We start from the raw sequence: 19,353 nt of genomic DNA on the forward strand, positions 1-19,353 counted from the left end.
AAGGAACTGACCAAGGGGACACCTGTGTGAAGAGCGTTTTGTGCAGAAGGGACAGCAAGTGCAAAGGTCCTGAGGCTGAAACGGGCTCGGGATGCTAGAACTGGGAGCAGATCGGGGTGCCTAGCGAGTGGTCAGCCAGGGCAGAGGAGCAGGTACGGAGCTCAGGGGAATGGGCGGGGCCCAGGCACGTGGGCTGTGAAGGCGTGGCTAAGACACCGTTATTCCAGGATCTGTGGGAAACCACTGAAGGCTTTTGAGCGAGGCTAATTATGAAAAGAGCATTACGGTGGGTGTGGAGAATGGCCTGCATGACATTCCAAGAAGAAGGTGTCACATAGAGGTGGAGGTGTGTCAGCAGGATCTGGTCCTTCTAGGTCTGACAGTCAGGAGGACAGTCCCCGGGACAGAGGGTGGTTCCTCCCAATTCCTGCAGCGGCTCCCTCTGCTCAGCCTCCCCTGTCACTCACGGTCACCCATAGAGCGCTCTGGGCTCAAAAGGGCTAATTCATGCCTGTACTGCACGGCTTCATGGGTCTGGACATTTTCAGAAGTCCCGGGTCAACCTCAGGTGCCCTTAGCTACCCCTGGGGCCCCAGGAGTGAGCAGCCGTTTCCAGAATGTGTGACAGCGGTGTTTGGGGTGGAAAGGAAGGTGAGCCTCGGAGCACCCTCCCTCAGGCTGGCTCTGCGGTGGCAGCCACGTGCCCTCCTCGGCTGGGCCGTCCCGGGTGTCCGTCCAGCAGACGGATGTCATGGGAACCTCTGAGGTGCTCCAAGTCCCAGAGCAAGCACGTGGCAGAGGGGGGAGGAGGGATTGCATTGCTGGGAGCACCCAATGAATAGGTCTGTCCTGTGGAGAAGGGGGAAGGAAACATGGAGTAGTTCAGAGGGTCTTCAAGGCAGGGAAGGGGGGCGGATGGGGGTCTGCAGAGGACAGCAGTGGATGGCATGTGTACCCAGGAAGCCTGGGCCTCTCCGCCTGGTCCCCCACCCCCACCCCAGCTGAATTCACAGGGGCTACCGGCCCCCCTGCATACGCCCAGGACGATATCTTTGGATATCGTCTAAGTCCTGGAGTCTAAGGCCATGAAGACATCAATATGCGGTAGCCCCCGTTCGCTTTCCTGGTTGGGCCCTGGGAATGGGAAGACACACAGGTGACGAGCTGGCTCCCCCAGCGGGGCCTGCTGGAGCTGAGGCATTGGGTGTCAGTGTCTGAGACATGTAACTAAGGGCTTTCGGCCAGGTCAGAATGACCTCGGGGACCAGGAGGACAGTGTTTACCCACTTTCAGGTAATGGGAAAAAGAAAAAGAGAGAGAGAGAAGTAACACACTGTAGAAGTGCAGCGAGGAAACCACTGTGATAAACAGGATAAACAGGTTATCTGGTTACAAGGGCCTGGCAGGCCTGCCGAAGAGGGAAGAATAGTTGGAGAGGTGCTGGGGATCCCCAGCAAAAAACAACCAACCAACCATCAGAGAAGGAAACAATGGAGAAGGACCGGAAACAGTGCTGTGGCCTGGATGCCATTACCCCAGTGATGTAAGGCCCTGCGCCCAGTCAGCTGACAATGAAGGCAAACAGAGCTTTCGTTGGAGACTATACAGTTGCCAGGGGTGTGAAGCCATCAGTGGGAAGAGACCGAATGATTGAAAAGGTTGGGGTCAGCCAGACTCTAATGTCCAGGAAGATAGGATTGTAAGGAGGTAAAGGAAACCTCATTCCATCTCTGGTTTCTTGGTCAGGAGAAAGCCCGTCCTCTGATGGGGTGGGGCAGTTGGTCAACCCAAAGCCAGAAGGTGGCAGTGTATACCCAGGGAGGGATGCTGGGTAGGGTCCCTGCTGAGCTGGCGTCCCTCGGGCCGACCACTGTGAGAAACTGTATGGCTGCCACATAGATGAACCTTGGGGACATTATTCTGGGTGAAATAAGCTAGTGTCCAAAGGACATACACCGTAGGATTCCACTTATAGGCGGTATCTAGTCAAATTCACAGAGACAGGATGTAGAATGGTGGTTGTCAGGAGCTGGGGGGAATGGTGAGTTATTGTTTAAAGCAGGGGTGTCCAAACTGCGGCCTGCGGGCGAACTGAGGTCCGCAATCCATTTTTAATTGGCCTGCAGCAAATTCCAAAAATATATTTAGTTTACTTAAATAAGCCAGGTGAGGCAATATGTACTTCACCTCAAGTGAGTGGCCCGGCTGTTGGTATATTTTACCGCACGCATATGACCCTTGGTGAAAAACGTTGAAAAATGTTTGGGCACCCCTGGTTTAAAGGCATAGAAGTTTAGTTTGGGGAGATGGAGAAAGTTCTGGAGTTAGATGGTGGTGATGACCGCTCACCAAGGCGGACGTACGTGATGCCCCTGAACTGCACCTCCAGAAATATTGACGATGGTAAATTGTGTTGCGTGTATTTTACCGTAATATTTTTTAAAAGTCCTTTGGTGTCTCTGCCCCTGGGAATTTCTCACCGGAATTTCTCCCAGACTGTAGCTCCTGCCATTTTGTTCCACCCCACCCCCCTTCATGTCTGCGAAATGCTCTCCTGTCTTCTCTCTTTTCGGGGTCCCTTTCCCCGAAGTTCCTGTCAAGGACCCCTGTAAAGCTGTTTAGTTCCTCGTGTGTTTAATCATCTCCCTCCACCCATGTCCCTGGCACCTCCACTTCCTCAACCAAAGTGGCTGATGGACATATTTTCCTAAACAAAACTGTTCTCACCCTGCCAGCTTGCCATCTGGTGTAGGCATCGGTCCTCAGAGGCGCGGACTAGTTCAAGCCCACAGCTGAGGCTCCGATCGCCACTCCTCCAGCTGCCAGGCTGAGGGTAGACCGGGGGGCCCCGGAGTGAATTTATCAGGGTAAAGGCCGCTTGGGGCAGCTTCTTGGCAGCCTGCCAGCAGCCCCTTCTGGCAGCGTTCCACCTGCCTGTGTATCACTGAGCAAGTCTGGGGTGTGCAGGGTTTGAGGAGGAAACAGAGGGATGATGGGCAGGAATGGAGTGTGTGTGTGTGTGTGTCTGTGTGTGTGTGTGTGTGTGTGTGTGTGTAAATGCCCCTGGAGATGTCCTAGGGGTGGGGAAAATTAAAGGAAAGACCAGGAGGAGACCTCTTGCTGTGGGGGAATGTGACAGGCGTAGGTCTTTCAGGCATAGAGCTCCAAAGCAGAGGCCAGAGAGGGCGTGGTGAGAAGTCTTCAGGACAAAAACGGCCGCTTGATAAGCCCTCACTGTGTGCCAGCCTCTAACCGCTGACAGTAGCTACAGTTACTCTTGCTACATGCCAGGCATTGTTCTAAGCCACCGCTATCTAATAATCATACAACACAAGCCCATTTGCAACTTTATTCTAGTAGCTATATTTTATGTTGTTTGTTTTTTATAAAGTAAGCAGAAGTTTATTAACACGTATACCTCATGTACACACAGGAGATATCGGGGGGGGGAATGAGTAACTCTTCATGTTTTAAAACGTTTTTTAAAAAGGTGAAATTAATTGCAAAATATGGTCTGCTTAACCCCATAGATGCAAAATACTACCCTTTCAACATGTAATCAGTATAAGAAATTATTAGTGAGATATTTTACATTCTCTTTTTGTAACAAGTCTTCAACTCCCATGTGAATTGACACTTCCAGCCCATGTCAGTTTGGACACGCCCCATTTCAGATGCTCAGTGGGTGTATGTGACTGGTGGCAGTTTAGATACAGTCATTCTAAATGTAAACACTTCGGCTGTATTGATTCATTGAGTCCCCACAGCCATGCTCCTGTTCTCCTCATTTTACAGGTGAGAAAAGTCAATCAGAGAAAGAAAGTGGCAGAGCCGGGGCTTGAACCACCTGCTCAGGTAAGTGTGGGGCCAGAGTCAGCTCACCTAACCACTGTGCTATGCTGTCACCAGTCTGTGGCTCATCTCTGTTAGGGCTTAAAGACAAAGTCTGTCTGCCGTTATTACCTCTGTTTTATAGAGGAGGAACTGAGGGTAAGGCAAGCTGAAGGATCTTACTGGGGTGTGAACCTATGTGGAGTGAAAAGTGGGGCCCCATCGCTTTATTCTTCAGCGAAAGCCAGGGAAGGAAAGGCTGGGCGTGGCCACCTGCGTCCCACACTTCAGGTTAAGGTGTTTGCACCATTATTTAGATGGTTGCCTAACAGTCTATCAAACAACGCACCAGAACTCATTTTAGCAGTCCCTATTTGGGGGCAATTTTTCACTAATAGAAATAGCTCTGCAATGAGCATTCTTGGAAATTACTTTTTCCAATAATCCAAGAAGTGTTTGTTCTCCACGACCTTATTGCCTGGTGTCCAAAGCGCGTAGGAGAGCCCAGCAGAGCCCCCGAGCCTGACCTCTTGCCACAGCCTATGGCTCTGAGCTTGGCCACGTAAAACCCTGGTGCTTCCCAGTCATAATTGCACTTTCTTATTCATCTGCATCCAATCCTTGCTTCCACCCATCTTCCTGCTCTCCGATGAGCTTCGTTCAGCTCAAGAGGAAATACTTCTGGAGCCACAGGGTTGGCTGGGGCTGCCTCTCTTACTGGCGCTTTATGCAAAAAGGTGCACTTCCTGTCTTCCCGTCAGTCCGGCTCTCAGGAAAGTCGTGTTTAGAGGCACAGGGAGCCTTCACCCTCCTGTTTCAGGGAAATGTTTGTACAGGTTCCTGGCTTCCTCCACTTTACATCTCACTGACCTTTTCCCTTTCTGTCTGGGCTTATCTCTTACTCGGTGGGCAGTGTTTGCACTGGTAGGAATCCAACTGCAACAGTTCCATAAACTGCCTTTTTATGGGTTTTTTTTCAAGATTTTTTTTTTATTGGGGAAGGGGAACAGGACTTTATTGGGGAACAGTGTGTACTTCCAGGACTTTTTTCCAAGTCAAGTTGTTGTCCTTTCAGTCTTGTTTGTGGAGGGCGCAGCTCAGCTCCAGGTCCAGTTGCCGTTGCTAGTTGCAGGGGGCACAACCCACCATCCCTTGTGGGAGTCGAACCCGGCAACCTTGTGGTTGAGAGGATGTGCTCCAACCAACTGAGCCATCCAGGAGCTCAGCGGCAGCTCAGCTCAAGGTGCCGTGTTCAATCTTAGTTGCAGGGGGCGCTGCCCACCATCCCTTGCGGGACTCGAGGGATTGAACTGGCAACCTTGTGGTTGAGAGCCCACTGGCCCATGTGGGAATCGAACCGGCAGCCCTCGGAGTTAGGAGCATGGAGCTCTAACCACCTGAGCCACCGGGCCGGCCCCCCTTTTTATGTTTTTAACTAGAGCAGAGGTTTTTAATTAGCGCACATGAGTGTTGGAGGGAAGGACACAAACCCCCTGAGTTAGTGCTTAAAATCTATGCGTGTATCCTTCTAGAGGGAGGCTGCTTATGTCCATTCTAGGGTCACAGTCGCACCTAGAGTCTGCGATGGGTCTGACAGGCCACCAGATTAGACCTCGCCCAACTTTTCTGGTACCACTTCCTGACTCCTTCCTCTTCTCCACAAGCGGGGGGCTTTCCATTCAGGACTCGTCATCACAAACAGACCTGCCCTTAGGGGTCTCTGAGCCTTGTGGACGTGGTGGCTGGTCGCAGCTTGTAATAGAAATGTCTCACCTTTGCTCTGCTGGACCTCTGCTTGCTCCTTGCCCTACAGGTAGAGGCTCAAATTCAAGCTATGAGAAAAAAAAAAGGTACAAATTACGTCCTGAACCCATGGGTTTTTCATGACCAGCAAAATTTTCCAGTGTGAAAACTTGAAATGCCCAGAGCTTATGGTATTGCTTGCCTTGTCTCTCTTTTTAATTACATAGTATGTTAGTCTGCTCAGGCCGCCATAGCAAGTCCCATGGACTGGGTGGTTTAAACAGCAGAAATTTATTTACTCACGGTTGGAGGCTACACGTCCAAGCTCAAGGTGTCGGCAGGGCTGGTTTCTTCTGAGGCCTCTCTCCTTGGCTTGTAGATGGTTGGCTTCTCCCTGTGTCCTCACATGGTCATCCTTCTGTGCATGTCTGTGTCCTAATCTCCTCTTCTTATAAGGACAAAAGTCATATAGGATTAGGGCACACCTTGGGGACCTCATTTTAACTCAATCACCTCTTTAAAGACCCTATCCCCAAATACAGTCACATTCTGAGGTATTGGGGGTTAGAAGTTCAACATATAAAATTTGAGGGACACAGTTCAGCGCATAACACATGTTACATTTCGTGATTACAAAAGCAACATATAGTCCCCATAGAAAATTAGGAAAGTTCAGAAATGAAGAAACTAAGGTAAGAATCTCTGCAAAAATCGCACTGATTCTAGAATTGTTTTGTTGAAGGGCATACAAATGCTAACAACTAGGGCTCAGATTTAGAAGGAAATTTTACGAAGAAGGCACATCAAGATAAATGAGACCTGTCCGGTTAGCTTCCATAAGAAGCTGCAATGTCAACCAAGCTGATTTAGGTAATGGGGCAGTCAGTTATTTTTCCTTACTCCGTCTTCCTCCTTAGCTGAATTTTCTACATTTTCTTTAATGAGCTGATATGGCTTTTTGTGATGGGGGATATAAACAACTGTTACAGAATCCTGCCAGGGAGGGCAACCGAATGGAACTTTTAGTTCTGTTCAGAGCAGGAAGATGAAAGCAAGAGCAGGCCTGCTGCTAGGAGCCCACGGAGGAATGCTGGTAGAGGCCACAGCGGGAGACGGAAACCGTCAGCCTTTCAGACCTGGCAGAGAAGAGTGGGCCTCACTAGAGAGGAGCTAACTCCAAGATGGGCTGAAGAGTTTGTCAATGGGCGCCTGGCTACTTGAAATAGGGTCCCTGGGCCTGGACTAATTGTATCCGGGCTACTGAGAAAGAGGATGCTGAGCCGCTGCCAGCGATCTTTGCAAAATTGCAATGGAAAACGAGCGGGAAGGTCGGTGAGGGACAAAAGGCCATTCCTGGTTTTGAAAGGGAAAAAAGCAGATGCTGCAGACCCTGGGCCAGAGGGCTGAGCGAGATGAAAGGGGTGGTTTGGGCAGCCCTAGGAAAGGAAGCGACGATTCCTGGGAACCAGAATGGGTTCAGCAGCTTCAGCTCCAGACCAACCTGATGCTTGTAACGCTGGGTTCAGCAGGTCTCCTAACAGACTGCTTGTTACAGTTTTGTCGTCGAGATGGGGAAATACGGAGCAGATACTAGCAGCATTAGGTCAGATGGCAGCAGATTGGATGATCATAGCCCTCAAATTAGTGGGCTGAAGTCAAGGTGAAGACAGGTCTCTAGGACTAAGTCGAAAGGGTCTGTGGGGTTCAACATTTTTCATCAATTGGTGGGGATTAGGGATACAGTGGAAAACAAGAAAGATATTGCCCTGCCCTTGTGGAGTGTAAAAGCTACTGTAATCTACTCATTTATTAAGGAAAGTTGGTTTTTGCTTTATGGAAATACAAATATTTCTTTGACCTCATTGAGAGAGGTATAGCTCATATTAGTGGTTTAAATGACGGTGTTGCCTCATGGTTGGGATGTGTCACAAAGCTCTGCACACAGGTGGGGTCTTGCAATGGCCTAGAGCAGTGTGATTGGGAAACCGGTCCATGCAGGTGAGGCAGGTGAGGCACAAATTGTTCCCCAGGCCCTTCTCCCCCCACCACACACACACACACACACACACCTAGCATCTTTCTTCCTGTCATCCATATGCCTCAGGGAAAGTTGACCCCCACACCCCAGGAGTCACCCCATTGACCTAAAGGGAACCTATTGCCCCTGAGGGCGATGGAGTCAGGAAAGGGCACGTGACCCACTGTGGTCAATATTCTGAGGAGAAGTCCTAGGAGATGGGAGTGACTTCTGGGACACATTTTCTCCCTCCTAAGAGAAAGCCACAGTCTGTCAGAAGTGTTTTTATCAGCAAGTAACAGACCAGGCCCTACCACCCACACCCTGACAAGCAATGGTTTAAGGTGAAGATATTCAAAGAGCTCAGTTCAAATGTCTGGAGGTAAGTGGTTCCTGGCTTTGGTTTGGTGCTTTACATAATATTAGGATGAACGTCTCTGTGACTCACTTTGTCTTTCGTTTATGGTGTCAGGGAAGCTGCCAGTCCAGCCATTCTGTCCCTGGTCAGGCAGGAAGGACGGGGCTACGCTCGTGACACCTGTCCCTTTTCTAATCAGAGCTTTCCCAGAAATTCCCTCGCACTTCTCCCCTTGTATCTCATTGGGCAGGACTGTGTCACTTGGCCACTCCTAACTACGAAGCAGACTGGGACAGTGAGTTTTTAGCTCTTCTTGTCCATAGAAGAAACAGGAAAGAGAGAAGGGGGTTGGGAAGTAGAATAAGTTACCTCCAAACAGGAAGTAACAATCTAATCTGTGGGCATCTCCACGTCTGCGTCAGCTGCTGCCATCTTGGTTCCAGCCTGAGCAGGAAGCAGGCACTGAAAAGGCCAGAACAGAGAGATGGAGAGAACCTGTGCCAACACCAACAACCCCAGTGAAAAGTGACCAAAGCAGGTAGAGACAAAATCCACAGGAAAGGAAAAGCTAGTAGTCCTTAAGTATATGACACAGCGCTCAACTTCACTCATCACGAGAGCAATTAAAATTGAAATAACACTATGATACCACTTTTCACCTGTCAGATTGGCAAAACCCCAAATGTTTGACAACACCTTCTGTTGATAAGACTGTGGGGGAGCAGGTACGCTCATGAATGAAGGGCAACTTGGTATAATTCCTAGAGAAATGCATGAACTGGGATCTTTATGTCCTCATGAGATGCCATATTCACTGACGTGAAGCCCACTCTCCCAATAGGACTTCCTATTAAATGACAATAAATGTCCTCACTGATTAAGCCAGTCTGAGTAGGGTTTCTGTTACCTAGAACCAAAAATATCCCAAATAATGTTCCTGCCTCCCACCCTAAGCCCAGGAGCAAAGGTGTCTGTCCAGAAGCCAGATCACGGCGTCTGCCTGGGTCTTGTAGTAACTACACAAATCCAAACAGGTACAGGTCCAAAGACTGAGGTCATCGCTGATGGTACACACTCTCCCAGAAAACTGGCCATGAGCCCCTTCCAAAGACGGTGGGTGGTCAGCTGCCGAGGGTAATTCAATCCTTGTGGTCACGAGAGGGGGCTGCGTCCTGGGTGGTTCAAAGTCCTCGTGGGATCCAAATATAGAGATGACGCCGAGAACTTAGAACCTGGGATGGCAAGACGGCTGCCTGGGTCCTTCTCGACCTGGTGTCCTGATGTCTTTAGCTGTTTGGTTCCTCTGATTGTCTTTACTTGAGTTTCTTATTCACTGAGCGCCTTTCTGCTTCCTGCGTATTCCCAAGCTGTGTGGCAGCTGCATACCGCACTGTAAATGAGTGAGACGGCTTCTGTTTCTCTTTTGAAAAATTACTGAAGAATAGACGGACCCAGTGGGATCCCTCAACCCCACACCCCACATTCCTCACGAATGACCTTCCTTGTCTTGGATGTAGCTAAAGACAGCTGGCTCCTGCCCAGGTAGTGCATTTCATCATCCAGACCCTCTATACTGAACCCGATGACCGGGACAAACTTCCAGGCGAGTCACAGTCAGAATGGACGGCTGGCACGTGTAGTGTACTGCAGCCCCTCCTGTGTGTAGGCCTGCACCAATCCTGCCCAAAGTGTTCTCTGCAGTGAGAGAGAGAATTCCTGACTTCTGGGTCCAGGGAATTCATGGCTCTGTGGATCCAAAGGACTTGGTTGGCTCCCTTCTAAGATGGAGGTGGGGCCAGGACAAAGCATAACCAGTAGAACCTCACTGAGGTTGTACTGGCAAGGGTGGTACTGGTGCCCCCAGGTACAGCCTTAGGTCTGCCATGGGCAGTCAGAGGTGTACAGTGGGCCCCGGATCCCTGCTGCTGGTTCATGTTTGATCATGTGAGAGCCCAATGGTGGGAGCAGGAAGGCAGAAAGAGTGTGGGCCCTTTGGCAAGGATAGAACGGTGAGAGGAAGTGCCAAGGGGCCACCGTGCCTCGGGGGTGTCCTGATGGTATCCCCAAAGATGTGTAGATGCTGGCCCCCTCCTTGACATCTGTCCGGCCCCACATGGCCTCCATCTGGCATTCTTCCAGACTCCTCTCAAACCGTATTTCCAGCAGGTGTCCTGCCATCAGCCTTACACCCACTGAGTGTTGCTCTTAGCATGTGTCTGTGTAGTTTATGCCCTGCTGGTAATCTGTGATTGTGTGCAGGTTGTGTCCTGTGTGTATGTTGTAGCTGAGGTGGATTTGGGCCCCTGAGATCGGGACCTGTTGTCTACTTGTGTCTGGATTCCATCCGCCTCCTCCGCAAACACCACCATCAACAATAACAACTGGAACCTAATACAGGGCATTACGTCACATAGACAAAAATGCTTGTAAATGAGTTAACATCACCGACACTCAGAGGCTGGCCCCCACTGGAAACGTACACTATGTAGGTGAAAAGCTGAGTTTTCAAAATGGAGGAATGTGTAGAGAGGAGCCCTTTCCTTTCACGGTTCATTTAACAGGCGAGGCATTTGCCCTGATAAAGCTGTGAGAATTACAAAAGAAGTGGGAGGCGTGTTGCATAACCGCACGGAACATATTGACCCGGGGAAGACTCTTAATAGAGCTGGCGAAGTACTAAATGTTAAAAGAAATGAGAGTCAGAAGCATTTGCTTTGGCTTTGGAAAATCAAAAACAGCTTTTTCCAAACAGCCTTTACTATGCAATTCCTTGAGATAACAATCTAATGTAAGTGAATTATTTGTGTTCTTGGTTTTTCAGAAATGTATTTTCTTTTTAAAAAACGAAAACTTAAAGTAAAGGTGCAGATTCTTGGTGTCCGGGAAGAACAAGGTGCAAGGTGGCTCCTGGCCACAAGAGGGCGCCGTCTCCCTGGACTGAGGAGCCTGCTCTGGCGGTTCTGGCTTTGCCCATCCTCAACCTAGCTGAGACCGCAACCCACTCTCTGTATGTGGCCCAGGTCCAGGGGTTGGAGTGGGCTCCAGACCTCTTCTCCTATTCAGGCAGCTCCCGCAGCGGGTGTATGTCTGGGGTGCAGAAGGCTATGAGTGGTCAGGCTGGGGAGGAGGGCATGTTTAAATTACAGACTGGGCAGGAGTGCTGTGCTGGCAGCTTTGCCCAGGAGCCAGGAGGGCGGTGGTGTCTGGGGCATGACCTCGGGCAGCTGTGGTGCTGGTTAGGGTGCTGGGCAGGGCCTGGCTGGCGAGGCCCAGAGAGCGTGGGTGTGGCGACCACAACAGAGACCGGGGTCACACAGGGCCTCTGGGAGCCTCTGCTGCCTGGCCGGCTCCTCCCAGCTCTCCCAGTCCTGGGATTGTGTGATGCGACCCAGACAAAGTCCAGACTTCTCAGTGGGGTCCTCTGCAGTCTGGCTTCAATCTTGCTTCCTCAGTGTTATCTTCTCTCAAAGTAGCTCTTCTCCAGCCCAGCTGGATGACCTGCTCTCCCCTCAAACGACTGGGACTTTACTTCATTCATTCATTCATTCGTTCATTCACGTATTCATACATGCAATAAACAGTAGCCAGGCACTGTGGAGATACAAGACATTGCGCTTTCATGGACACTGTAGTTGTAAGCCCCCAGGTCTTTATTCGTGCTCTTCTCCTTGCCCTTCTCTGCCTGGCCAGATTTTACCATCCCTCAGTGACCTCCTCCAGCCTCTCTAACTCTAGGAAGCCCCTTCTGATTACTCCCAAGGGAGGCAAGGGGCCTTGTGTGTTCCTTCACGGTTGTATCTCGAGCGCCTAATACTGCTCCTGGCACAAGCAGGGCCGAAGAAATATTTGTTGACTTGAATGAATGAGGCGTTCTTGTGTATCTCTGACTCCACAGCCTGATTGCTGAAACTTTCACTTGGCAAAACAGCCTGCATGTGACATCTCTCCTGCTGCACTGCGGTGCTTCTGACCACTCCACTGACGCTCGGTAGTCGGCTTAGGCAGGGCTCTTGAGTTGCAAGGAACAGGAAGGAATTTATTGGCTCCTTGAACCACCTCCCCAGGGGGTGGACAGGAAGGGCTGGGCCTCCCTTCCGGAGGACAGGAATCTGGGATTAGGACGTCAGGACACCCTTCCACTCATCGTGTCTTCATCTCCTGCTCCTGCCAACAGGCTTTCTCCACCCAGAAAATGTCTGTCAGCCGGTCCAGAGTCCCATCTTCAAGCTGAGCACACACAGAGGGATAGGGTTTCTCTCTCCAGCTCCGGTTTTTAAATCCTAATGAAAGCTCTGATAGGCTTGGGTTTTCTGTATCACACCCTCTTCCCTTGGAGCAATCCCTGTGGCCAGGGGCAGTGATGGAGGACGATTGCAGCCCCGACTGGAATGGCAGACTTGGACTAGACAAGGAGCAGTTGATCCCCAAAAGATGGGTCAGAGAAACAGACAGGGCCATTGGGAAGAGCTGGGACCACCACCCTGTGACAGGCCTGCAACAGGGTGGCGCTTACGTTTTCAGGTTTCTTTCGTCTTCTTGGGGACAGGGACCTTACGTGCCGCACCATGCTGTCTTTGCTGACAAATATTGGCCGATTTCTAGAAAAAGGAGGGTTGTTTTTTTTTTGGCTGGAATCCCTGGTGGTTCTTCCTTCCACTTTCCATGAGCCTACAACTGTCCATCTTGTCGTGGCTGCTGTGAATGAGGTCATTTGTCTTATCTCAGGGTGTGGAACTCTAAAGCACTCTGGTAGCCATATTAGGACTTGGGTTGTCACTTCTGGTTGTCCTTCTGAGAAAATCCTCTGAGCCCAGCAGTGCGAGTAATAGCTTTCTGTCTTCGGTGGGGAATGGCTCTACGACTGGTTTTTCTATTTGTGTTTCTTTGTTTATTTTGGTAGAAAATGAAGGCAACTTTGTAAAATGGCATCGTCGTCGGATGGTCTCTGGAGTGTGTCCGTTTCAGAAGGTGAGGCATTCCTCTCAGAAGAGCTCCAGGCTTTCAACAGCCCTGTTAGGTAATATGATTGTACTTATTTCTTTGATGGGGAAACTGAGGCCAAGAGATGGTCACATGCCCAAGGTCACAGAGCTGTGGGAAGTGGGGAGGAGGACGGCGAGACGTGTCTGGATAGGGAGCCACGTGCCAGAGGCTTTGCGTGCCGCAAATCATTTCATCTGCCCAGCTGTCCTCTGAGGTCAGAATCAGATGACAGGCTTGGTAAAAATGTGCGTCTTTTCCAAGGTCATAGATGCAAATAGGGGTGGGATTCATTGAGTCCAAAGCCCATACTGTTTTTACGTCCTTATACCGTGTGACCTCGCACAGGTCACCTTACCCCCTGTGCCTCCGTTTTCTAACCTGTAAAATGGGGATGGTAACAGTATGTGCCTCATGGGTCTGTGGTGAGGGTTAAATGAAACGACGCCTGCTCTCAGTAAGAGCTCTAACGGGGGACGCTTTTGTTGCCGTTGTTATACCAGGAGACCTCCCTCAGGGTCACCAGTCAGGCCACTCCCTGTTGCAGGAGAATCAGATCCCTGTGGGAGCCCCTTCTCAGCCCAGGTGCTGCAGAGGCCCCACTGCAGGTGCCTGGGAAAGTTTGCCACGGGAATAAAGGGAACAAAGGCTCCAGGTGCTCGCATGGTGCTTTGTCTGGCTGAAGGCCCGTTTCCTGCTCGATCAGGTTGCTCTTGGCAGGCTGGGCTCATGGAGTGGCCCTTCCTCCCTGCCCCCCCAGCCCAGGGCGGAGGGCGAGGCTTGGCCCAGCCGCGTGATGCATTTCCTTTCTGGAGCTCAGCCCAGGGGTCTCAGTGGCTGAAGCAGGAAGCCGTGGGACATTGGGCCCCCTTCCAGCTCTATGGCCTCAGTGAACCCCCTCCCATGCTCCCCTTTTGGGGTAGCCTTGTGGGTAGAGACTGGGGTTCATGGGCCAGGATCAACCCAGGAATGGAGCAGTAGGGTGACCCTAGGCAAGCTGCCTTTCTCTCTGTGTCTGTTGTGCAAGTACGGAGGTTCTAGACGTTTGGGCTGGTTCGTAGATAAAGCTCTTGCAAGCCCTAAAATTTTTCTGGGGCGCCCAGCATGGAACTGCGAACCCAATGGAGGGTGGTGATCTTAGTACAACACCAACTAGATTGTATCTCTCCGTGCTTACACCCGCCTCCCCGCCCTCCCTCTCCTGCTGCAACTCCAAGCCACCAGCTTCAAGTTCTTTGAACAGGAGTGTATTCCTGCCTCGGGGCTTTTGCACTTGTCCCCGTGCTCTGGGACACTTTGTGCTCCACGTATTGGCATGGCTTTCCTTGTCACGCAGGCCTTAGTTCTCAGGTGTTATGTCCTCAGAGAAGCCTTCTTTCGTCACCCCCAAAACTAACCCCTGCCTTGTCCCTCTCCATCACCCTCATCCTGCTTTGTTTCACTCGGAGCCCTTGCCTCTCTCTGAAGGTGTCTTGTTTTTATTGTTTCCCTTTTTTGTTGTCCACCTCTGGACTGAAATCAAAGCGCCATGAGGAAAGGGCCTTATCTGTCTTTCCTTCCACTGTCTCCCCAGCCCTGGCACGGTACCTGGCACTCAGGGGCTCTCTGTAGATCCCCTCGTAAGTCCCATGTAAATTGCAATGTCTGTTCCCATCATGCCTCTCTGCTCTGGGCAGTGGGCCAGAACTGGGATGAGGCGGCATTGCTGGAGTGAAAACACTTTAGACTTCCCAAACACTTTCACACGTGGTGCCTCATTTGCACCTGGCGTTGACCTACCTGTAAGACAGGTAGGGCAAGCTCAGGAGCTCCGTTTTCACAGATGAGAAAATTGAGGAGCCCAGAGGCTTACGGAACTTAGTAAGTTCCTGAAGTCAAGCGCAGGACCAGGGCTAGAGCTGGAGTCTTAGGCCATTTCCAGGCTTCCAGGAACGCCCTCAAAGAGAAAATCCCCACATCAAACCCATTTTTCCATTAGGTCGTGTCATCGACATAAACAGAATCGAAATTGCTGCATGAGAGGGTAGGACTCTGACCTCTGAGGGTCTTTCCTGCTCTCAATTTTTCTAGCGCTCTGTGATTTATGTGTTACCTTTAAGTCTCAGCCAGGGAAACTCTAAAATTCTTGCCCTCTTTCATGGCTGAGCAATCTCAGTTTCTTCCCTGTTCTTCTGCTGTGGAATTACAGCCGTGCTTCTAGGTAGAACCTAGTACACAGTGCTCAGTACTTGACACAGTCCTACAGCACACCCAGTTTCACACGTACCCAACTGCAAAGGAGGCTCAGACAGGGGAAGGGACTTTCCACCAGGAAAGTGGCAAAGGCGGGTCTGGAACTGAGCCGGAGAACCAGCTGGTCTAACCCAAGCAGGGTATTTCTCCCTCCCCACACCTGCATACAAATTCCCTCCCAGCTGCTCGGAAGATGGCGTTCTTCATGGCGTAAAATGTTAAAATCATAATGCCATCTTCAGATCCCTTTATTACGCTCATTAAGGGCTTATTACGTCTTGCCGTGGCCTCCTGCTCGACCTACAGCAGAGAGGGAGGCGATGAGATGCTTCTCCGGCTGCGTCCATATGACGGAACCCACAGCAGCTCCTCCAAAGGAGGACAGAAGTCTAGACGTATTGGTAACTTTAGAAACACATGCGTGTGTGGGTGCAGGCGCACAAAGAGACAGTCTGGAAGGCTGTGCTTCAGAATGCCAGTGGCAGCATCTCTGATGACGGCCTTCTGAGTGATTTTCACTCTCTTTATGCCTTTTGATATTGTCTGATTTTTTTTTTTTTTTTTTACAAGGAGCAAGCAGTTCTTTTATAATCAGGAAAAAAGCCACTGACTAGAAATAAAGAAACAGGAAGAAGCCTCGATCGATGTATGACCATTGTTTTCAGTCCAATCACACTGAGAATGTAGGATTTGTGTCAGATGGAGCCTCTGCTTGGGGGGCATTGAAAATATTCCTGTAAGGAGGACAAATGAGACACCTTCCTACTTGTTTATGTGTGACTGTCAATGAGTCAGAAATCCCTCAGAGCCGTTAACTGATCTGTCTGAACCGATGAGTCAGGGTCCATCCCAGATTGTATGTTTGTGTGCTTCCCGGTCCAGCTCTTCCGGGGCCAGCCCCCAGCTTCACGCAGGCACACACAGGTACCACCAGCCGACTCCCCCGTATGTTCTGGGAAGGGTGTGGGTACGCTTGGCTTATTCATCTGTCCTTAAGAGGTACACACACCACTCTTGAGTGCTGAGCTCAGACTGTAAACTGCCAAATAAGAAAATAAAAGGGAAAATAAATATCAGTACTTCCTGTTCCATAAATGTTGCAACAGTCTAGCCGTAGTTCAGAGTATGTATTTTGTGAATAACCATCAATAACCTACATGTCTGTCAATAGCGGTCAGTTATAACGCATTATGGGATGCCCAGGGAATAGAATATTCTGCAGCTGTTAAAAAGAGTGAGATAGATATATGTACAGTGACACAGGAAATGGTCCGTTTTAAGAAAAAGAGGGCAGTTGCATAGCAAGCAGTGTGTCTACAGTATGCTCCCATTTGTGTGAATGTGCAGTATGATTCTTATTTTTTAAATTGTAAATGGATATCTTCTCATCGTAAAAGGATAAAAACTACAGAAAAATGTGGACTAACATACGAAACTCCCCCATCACCACTTACCTCAGTCAGGGCGGCTAGATTGTGCTGTGGTAACAGACACCTCTAAACATCTCCGTGGCTTTAAACAAGAAAGCTTTCTTGTCCGTGCTTTATTCCCAACATGGCTCGCAAATGCTCAGCTATTTGTGGTCCTCATGGCACCGCTGTCAGCTTCTGATGCCACCTCCCAACATAGGTCTCCAGGGTCCCCTATTGCACAAGAAGAAAGCATGAGAACCACACACTGGCCCCAGTAGGGACACATGTCACTTTTCCTCACAGTGTGTGGGCCAAAGCAAGCCGCATGGTTACATCTAACGTCCAGAGAGTATCTAATGCTCCATGTGCCCAGCAAGAAGAGAGCTGGAAATACTGGGGAGCCCTGGCAATGCCGACCTCCCGTCCCAAACCAGCTGGATCGTGCCAGGCGTTTCTGTTTCCATTGGTGTACGTAGTAGTAGGTTTACGGTCATTTGAAAATATAACACAGACTTCGTAGTCAGAGAGACCTAGGTTTGAATCCCAATTTATGTATTTTATATGTGTGTGTGTGTATGTGTGTGTGTGTGTGTGTGTGTGTGTCCCCCTTATCCACGGGCAACCACAGTCCAAAAATATTAAGTGGAAAACTCCAGAAATACCCAGTTCATAAGTGGTGACTCACACACTGTTCTGAGTAGCGAGATGACCGTGTGCCCGCCTGCCTGGCGCGGAGCCCTCCGTCTGTCCAGCTTCTCCCCGCAGTGGTCACTTGCCTCCCGGCCCCTAAGTCACCTAGCAGCCGGCTCCTTACCAGATCGGCTGTGGCGGGATCGCACTGCTGTGCTCATCCCCCTGATTTTCCTTCCTAATGGCCCCAAAGCGCAAGAGTAGGGGCGCTGGCCATTCGGACACGCCAAAGGGAGGCCGGGAAGTGCTTCCTTTCAGTGATAGGAAATATCTATCTATCTATTTATCTATCTATCTACCTACCTACCTACCTACCTACCTACCTACCTACCTACGTATCTATCTATCGTCTATATATCTCCTATGATCTCATTATTTAAGAAAGTGTATTAATTATATATACTTTGATGATATGAAAGGATAAGTGTCATAATATTAGCAGTTATTACCTCCAGGAGATGGGGATATGAATTGTTTTCTTCGTGCTTGTCAGAATTTTCTAATTTTTCTATAAAGAGCAAGATTGCATAATGAAAGACAAAGGTTATTTAAATGTGTCTTTTGTGACTTTTTATTATCGGTCAGTGCTCCAGGTAATTTGCTGGCATCTGGAGGGGACCGGGGCTGTGACTGGGCATCAGGGCACCTTGGTTTGTGCTGTGTGTGACCTTGGGCAAGTCCCCTGAGGTGGCTGGTATGTGTACCTGTTGTTTACAGATGCACAGACAGGACCTACCCTGTGCCCAAGGCCCCACAGCTCAGCTCATGGTGACAGAGCTGGGTTTTGAACCCAGGTGTCCTGATTCCGGCTCCAGGACTTTCTACACGACATCACAGCCGCCCCTCTCTGAGCCTCATCTCTGAAATGACAGGTCAGAACATAGTCCCTTCCGGCTGAAAATACTTAGTGTCCACAGGGAGTTGCCCCCTCCCTCATCATTCCTGGTGCTTCGCAGGCCCCAGGCCTGGTGGTGTGCCCTGCTTGTCCGGTGCCAGCCTGCCCTAGGCCAGCCGGACTCCAGGCTGGGGTCTGAAGAACTCCAGCCTGCCCACGGCCATCAGGAAGGGGAGCGCGGGGGTGCTCTGGCCAAGCATCTGGCCGTGTGCCCCAGCGCCAGGCAACTGCCCATGAGAGCTGGCGGGGGGCCAGGGACTCTTCTTTCCCTTTAAACAGACACAGGCAGTCTGTTGAGATTCTGGAAACATCTGACCTTTTGCAGAGCATCTCAAGAGTTGTCAGGGAGGGCCAGAGGGAGGCCCTTCGCTGTCTCTAAGTGCTTTAACCCTTTCCGCACAACCCTTCCCAACAACAACAAAAGGGATCAGTTTCCAACAAACTGGAAAGATCCGTGGGGCCTCTTTTCCTGCGGGTTGTCTGGGGACGTAGATCACGCCTGGAAGCACAGAAGAGACATTTAGCCCAGAGATCTCCTGCGTCATTTTCTCAGTTCCCAGTGTCAAGGGTAGGAGGCCTGGGCCACAGGACAGAGGGCCTAGAGGAGAGGGGCTGACAGGAGAACAAAGGGAGCAGCTCGGCCAGCCCTGAGCGGAGGCCCTGCTGGAGGGCCCGGATGTCAGGGCTGGAAGGGGAGCTGCTCCTTTGACAGAGCAATGTGCTCCATCATTCATCCTACAGGTGTTTATAGGGCACCTACTATGTGCCGGGCACTGTGAGAGGCTCCGGCAACACAATGGCCAAGTACACCCAGCTAGACGCATCACGTGCCTTTGTGGAACACTCGTTCATGGGGGGAGGAGACTGTGACCCAGTAATTGCGATCGCAAATCTCAGTACAACTGTTTAGGTCCTGGGAGGGCCTGATGGGGGGACTTCATTTGGGAAGGTCAGGAGAGCTTTTCCAGGAAGCTGTATGAGCAAGCGGCTCAAGCTTTGCTGCTGAAAGTTGGAGCACATGTGCGTCACCCGGAAAGAAGCTTGTGAAAATGCAGGACCTTGGTCCTGGTCCTTGCCCCAGGCCTCCTGTATCTAAATCTGCATTTTAACAAGCTCAGCCATGTGATGTGTGTACATATGAAGGTTCCAGAAGCAGTGCGAAGGGTTGAACTAGGTACAGCTTGAAACTGGAGGA

At 50.5% G+C, this 19,353-nt stretch overlaps 1 protein-coding gene across 14 annotated transcripts in view; it reads left to right on the forward strand.

Moving 5' to 3' along the window:
* SEMA4B (semaphorin 4B) overlaps nt 1-19,353 on the forward strand; it is a 74,280-nt gene that overhangs the window by 14,133 nt on the left and 40,794 nt on the right. For 9 of the 14 annotated variants that reach the window (XM_074317705.1, XM_019718024.2, XM_074317707.1 and 6 more), the window contains one exon: nt 3,796-3,855. In XM_074317705.1, the coding sequence (XP_074173806.1) occupies nt 3,796-3,855 (60 nt within the window). Of the gene's footprint in view, nt 1-100; nt 153-3,795; nt 3,856-12,849; nt 12,967-19,353 lie in introns of those variants that run through there. The other 5 variants (XM_019718025.2, XM_074317709.1, XM_019718026.2 and 2 more) reach the window with 3 other exon arrangements.

The sequence above is a fragment of the Rhinolophus sinicus genome, linkage group LG13, assembly GCF_036562045.2.
Source record: "Rhinolophus sinicus isolate RSC01 linkage group LG13, ASM3656204v1, whole genome shotgun sequence".
In the NCBI taxonomy this organism is placed as follows: Eukaryota; Metazoa; Chordata; class Mammalia; order Chiroptera; family Rhinolophidae; genus Rhinolophus; species Rhinolophus sinicus.